This window comes from Gossypium arboreum, chromosome 12, assembly GCF_025698485.1.
Source record: "Gossypium arboreum isolate Shixiya-1 chromosome 12, ASM2569848v2, whole genome shotgun sequence".
Lineage (NCBI taxonomy): Eukaryota > Viridiplantae > Streptophyta > Magnoliopsida > Malvales > Malvaceae > Gossypium > Gossypium arboreum.
The window spans coordinates 102,477,038-102,481,737 of NC_069081.1; the positions used below are offsets into that span (position 1 = coordinate 102,477,038).

Sequence of the window (4,700 nt, forward strand, 5' to 3'; positions counted from 1 at the left end):
TGAACCATTTCTGAATAAAAGCATGGATCATTATGATGAAATGGCTTTGGTTGTTGGCAAAGATATGGCAACAGGGAGTTTTGCCAGAACATTTGCTGACATAGATTTGGATGATGGTAACCATGATTCAGTGCCTATAGACTGCAACAATGAAGAGACTGAAGAGGTAAAAACAAAAGTATCTTCATCTGGCACATCCAAATGTAAAAGAAAAAATGCTCAAGAAAGTGTCGTTGATGAACAAATTAAATTTGTGGGTGAACAACTTAGCAAAATTGCTAATGCTTTGGAACAATTTACTGCGGATAAGACACCACATCTTTACGAAGAAGTGATGTCGATAGAGGTAAAAGGATTTGATGATGACTTCCTGTGTTCTGTGTTTGATTATCTAGTGAGTCATGAATTTGGGGCTAAAGCTTTTTTAGTTAATAGTAAGAAGCATAGAAAAATTTGGCTTCAAAAATTTTCTCAAGGTTGAAGATATTGATACTTTTAATGCGGTGTAATATTTAGTTATGCACTTGAACAATGTTGTTGCTATCATGTGGTGTACAACTAATTATGCATTTGGATAAGATTATTAATTTCTAGTATTAATTGTAGTTTGGAAGCTAATTTATAATTATTTAATCCTTGTTTTTATTTTTTATAACACACAATTAGAAATAATTTATTTGACTTTGGTTGTTTTCAATTTATGATGGTTAATATTCTAGTTTAAAATAATCGAGTATTATTATATATTTAATTTGATTTATTTATTTATAAATAAATTATTGCAATATATATAAAAACAATTTAAAATATAAATTTATTAATAAAAATTTAAAATATAAATTTATTAACAATTGAGTATTATTATATATTTATTTAAAACAGCTTTTCCGAAAATATTTTCGAAAATCGCCAAACATCGTAAAATATTTTACATGATTCATCCAAACACTAGAAAAGTAAATCATTTTCCGAAATCATTTTTCGAAAAATTTTACTATGTATACAATTACACATTAAATCAAAGTTCATGTATAATTTATTAAAAATTTTATAAAAATCAAAGCTCATGTATAAGTTTATGTATATAATTGCACATTAAGTCAAAGTTCAATTAAAGTTAACAACCCCAAAATTTTTTTTTTCCAGTTAAAGCCATCACGTGTCATAACACAGTATGACATGTGACGAAAAATGATAAAAAAATAAAAATTAATAAAAGTTATAGAAAAATTATATATTTTTATAAAGTTATAAGAAAAGTTATATAAAAATCAGTAAAAATCAATATTTTTATATTTCTTCTATATTTATACATATTTTATATATCTTTTACGATTTTATAAAATTTTACAGTTTTTTATAAAAGTTTTACAATTTTTTCTAATTTTTAATTTTTATTTAAATTTAACAATTTTATTGATTTTATTTTTATCATTTTTGTCACATGTCACGCTGTGGTTGTGATACATGGTGACTTTAACTAGAAAAAGTTAGGATGATTAACTTTAATGGTCAACTGCTAAAGTTAACAATCAAAAATTTTTTGATATATTTTAACAGTTCAAGAATTTAATTGAGTGTAAAAAAAAAAAGTAAAGAATTAAATTTTTATTTTAAAAAAAAAGTGAGGGAATGGATGATAGGTAAATGAAATATATATAATTTGGATTAGGATATAAATGGGGATGTGAAGATGTGAGATAAAATAGATGTAGAATGGGTGAAACAACATATTTTAATTGTTTCAATTCCTTCAAACGAGTAATTAAATTTACATCTCATCAAAACAAATTCATAATAAAAATCAAGCCCATGTAAGAGTATGTCATTCTTTCTTTTTACCGGCAGTTGCTAATTTTTCCCTTTCCATTTGTTGAAACAGGCTTCCATCATAAACACCTCTAATTGTTTCCTTCTTCAATAATCCTTCCTTGTCTTTGCACAAATTGTATAGAGTTATCCACTCCGTCCAGCTAGCAACCCTGCAAAGTTTATAATTACGAAAACAATGAAATTACAAATATATATTAAATTTTATTTGTGACATGAGAAATATAACAAGTGATTGATTACCATCCCCTGTAATCCTTGGGTTCCCTGTTAGCCTTAAGCATTGCCTTCAGTTCATGGGATGTTAAGGCATCCGAATGAGTGCGAGCGAATTTGGCGAAGATTTCTTCGAACTTCCACGACACAAACCTATCATACAAGTTCAATTTTAGATATGCATGAAATGATCATTTATTTATTTATTTCCATTTACGTACCTTCCTTTACTATCATATACACCAGAGTCACTCCCATGCTTCGCCATATGGATATTTTTAACCTCAACGCCAAGCATAAGAGTTTCAAGAGAAAATGTTTTTCCCTAATTCAGAAAATAAAAATCATGTATACACAAACTAATTATGACGAAAATAGGGATCAAATCAAAAATTTTGTTTGGAGAAACAGAATTAAGAACATCTTTAAATTAAAATCTAGGTCAAAATACAATTTTATTTTTATTAATTTATAATTTTACATATTTTAAAAGGTAAAGTTAATTTTAGGAGAAGCGAAGCTCTAGCCAAGGGGATTTAATGTCAACTAATAACTTTATATATACAATGAAAGAGCTCCAGTGTTCCTTAAGACCATTTAATCAATAATAAAGAAAAGAGATTAATATAAAAAAAACTTGGACCCACACAGTAATCATGAATCTCAACTAAGTCCAAGTTTTACAAGCACATTGAGTATGAAAGTGTACAGAGCTAAATACACTCATGTTTCCTTTTACTTTTTTACTATATTTGAAATAGTGAAAAGCTTCACTAACTGAAATCCCGAATTTTAGGAGTAAAAAAATAGCACAACATATTTCTTGCAAAGGGAAGGACCAACAAACTTGCGACAGAAAAACAAATGTAACCAACAAGGAAGGAAATAAATAAATAAATAAAAAGAAGAAGAAGTGAGAGGCGAGAGTTTACAGGGCGAGTTTTACGACTGAGACCAAGGTTGATTAAGAAGGCACTGATGAATGACAATAAATAACCAGCCCCTATTGCTCGAAAACCTGTTTAAAACCCAAGCGACGAAATATGAAAATTCCAATATTTAATCTCTCTTTTAATAAAGAAAATAAATAATTACCTTGAAAAGTCTCCCATGGATAAATAATGCCATCATTGTTTCTGTCAAAGAATGCTACATGTTTTTGCAGAGCGTTTTCATCAGAAACCAAACCTCTCCCTGCATCTTCACCATCCACTCCTGCATATCCCCCATTCATTCTCTTAAAAAAAAACTCATTAACGACATGAATTCGTTCGTGGAAATTCATTTCTTTTTTTTTTTAATATTATTAAACATACCTTCTTGAAAATCATTGGATGTCAAAGAAGAAGCCATATCTGAATAAGTCCTGGATTTCGTGAAAAACAAAGAGATGGGAGCAACAGGGTTTTGATTAAAAAAAACCAAGGAAAAGGAACCAAAACAACTGTCGAATAGTTTGATTCTTTTGCTTTGCCTTCTTTTTTTTTTTTTAACTATTGCTTTGCTTTATTCTTTGAAATGAAGATTGCAATGAAGTACGTGGCTCTTGCTTAACAGCCATTATTATAGGGTGAGACTTGAGAGTAGCGCCTTTGGCTACAAATATCTCATTCCACTCTTTTAGGTTTAAATTATGGGAATTTATTATTAGGGTTCAAATACTACCCTGGGTTGTTAAGTAATATTTAAAAATTAAAAATAAATTAAAACATATAATTTTGGGTAATATTAAAAAATTAAAGCAAACATATTTCATTTATTTAATATGTTTGTAGACCTGAAAAATAATAATTTATAAATTATGAGAGGATCTATTTACACTAGTATAAAATTATTTTAGTTTTATTTTTTCATATATTTTTGTGTTATTAATATTTTAACAATTTAATAATTAAATTTATTGATCTAATTGTACTTATCAAATATATAAATTTTTGAATCAATCTAACATCTCTATCATTTTGATCTAAAATACTATATGTATTAACATTTATTGAACAGTTAAAAATTTTTACATAAAACAAGTAGTTATCAATTTTTACATACATAATTTTTATGTATAAATTATCAAATATGATTATTAGATTGTTAAAATATTAAACAAATATATTAACACTTAGATGAAAAATTATATTTATTTAAATTTGATATTTTAATTAGTATTTTTAAGATAAATAGATAGGGTTTATTAAAACTTTTATAAGATAAAAGAATTTTTTTTATATATCATTCATGTTCGTGTTACGACCAAGACTAATATTAATATTTACAAGAGTTGTGATTTTTTTAATAATTTTTTCCCAATACTTACACCTCACCCTTACTGATAGAATACATTGTTTTGGAAAATTAAAATTTTTAAAAATATTCTGGAAGAAAAAGTTGTTAGTTGTGGAAATTTGTGACAAGACTGGGTAGCTTTTCTGGACATATGTAAGTTTTGTTTTAATTTAAAATAATTGAAATTTATTGAATTATTTTTTCCTATTTGTATTTAGTTATGTGTTTTTATTATTATCAAAATTTAACTTTTTTACCTTTTTTAACTGAAATTAGTAACATCATTTAATATAACTAGTATAGATTTCAAAAGATTTTCAAGTGTTTATATTTTTGATTATTTTGGAGGATTTATATATTTTTTATAAAAGAAA

General features: G+C 26.1%; 1 protein-coding gene across 3 annotated transcripts; it reads right to left on the reverse strand.

Annotated features, from left to right (window-relative positions):
• Positions 1–1,717: 1,717 nt before the first annotated feature.
• Positions 1,718–3,655, reverse strand: LOC108478266 (probable peroxygenase 4). Of its 3 annotated transcripts, none has more exons than XM_017780704.2 (6): positions 3,363–3,655; positions 3,142–3,261; positions 2,979–3,064; positions 2,268–2,371; positions 2,074–2,199; positions 1,718–1,982 (listed from the first exon to the last, which is right to left on the reverse strand). In XM_017780704.2, the coding sequence occupies exons 1-6, from the start codon at positions 3,397–3,399 to the stop codon at positions 1,826–1,828; spliced, it is 630 nt and encodes a 209-aa protein (XP_017636193.1). In that variant the 5' UTR covers positions 3,400–3,655; the 3' UTR covers positions 1,718–1,825. The 3 variants fall into 3 exon arrangements, with proteins under 3 accessions (XP_017636193.1, XP_052878428.1, XP_052878427.1); XM_053022468.1 differs by having other exon boundaries at positions 3,142–3,283; positions 3,363–3,641; XM_053022467.1 differs by having other exon boundaries at positions 3,142–3,640.
• Between the last annotated feature and the right edge of the window lie 1,045 nt (positions 3,656–4,700).

Excerpts from the sequence above, each read along its gene's own strand:
- LOC108478266 (XM_053022467.1), bottom strand. The coding sequence starts at position 3,331 with ATGAATTTCCACGAACGAATTCATGTCGTTAATGAGTTTTTTTTTAAG. Across the intron at positions 3,065-3,141 it reads TCCATGGGAGACTTTTCAAG|GTTTTCGAGCAATAGGGGCT; the intron begins GTAATTATTTAT and ends GGTTTTAAACAG. Across the intron at positions 2,200-2,267 it reads GTATATGATAGTAAAGGAAG|GTTTGTGTCGTGGAAGTTCG; the intron begins GTACGTAAATGG and ends CTTGTATGATAG.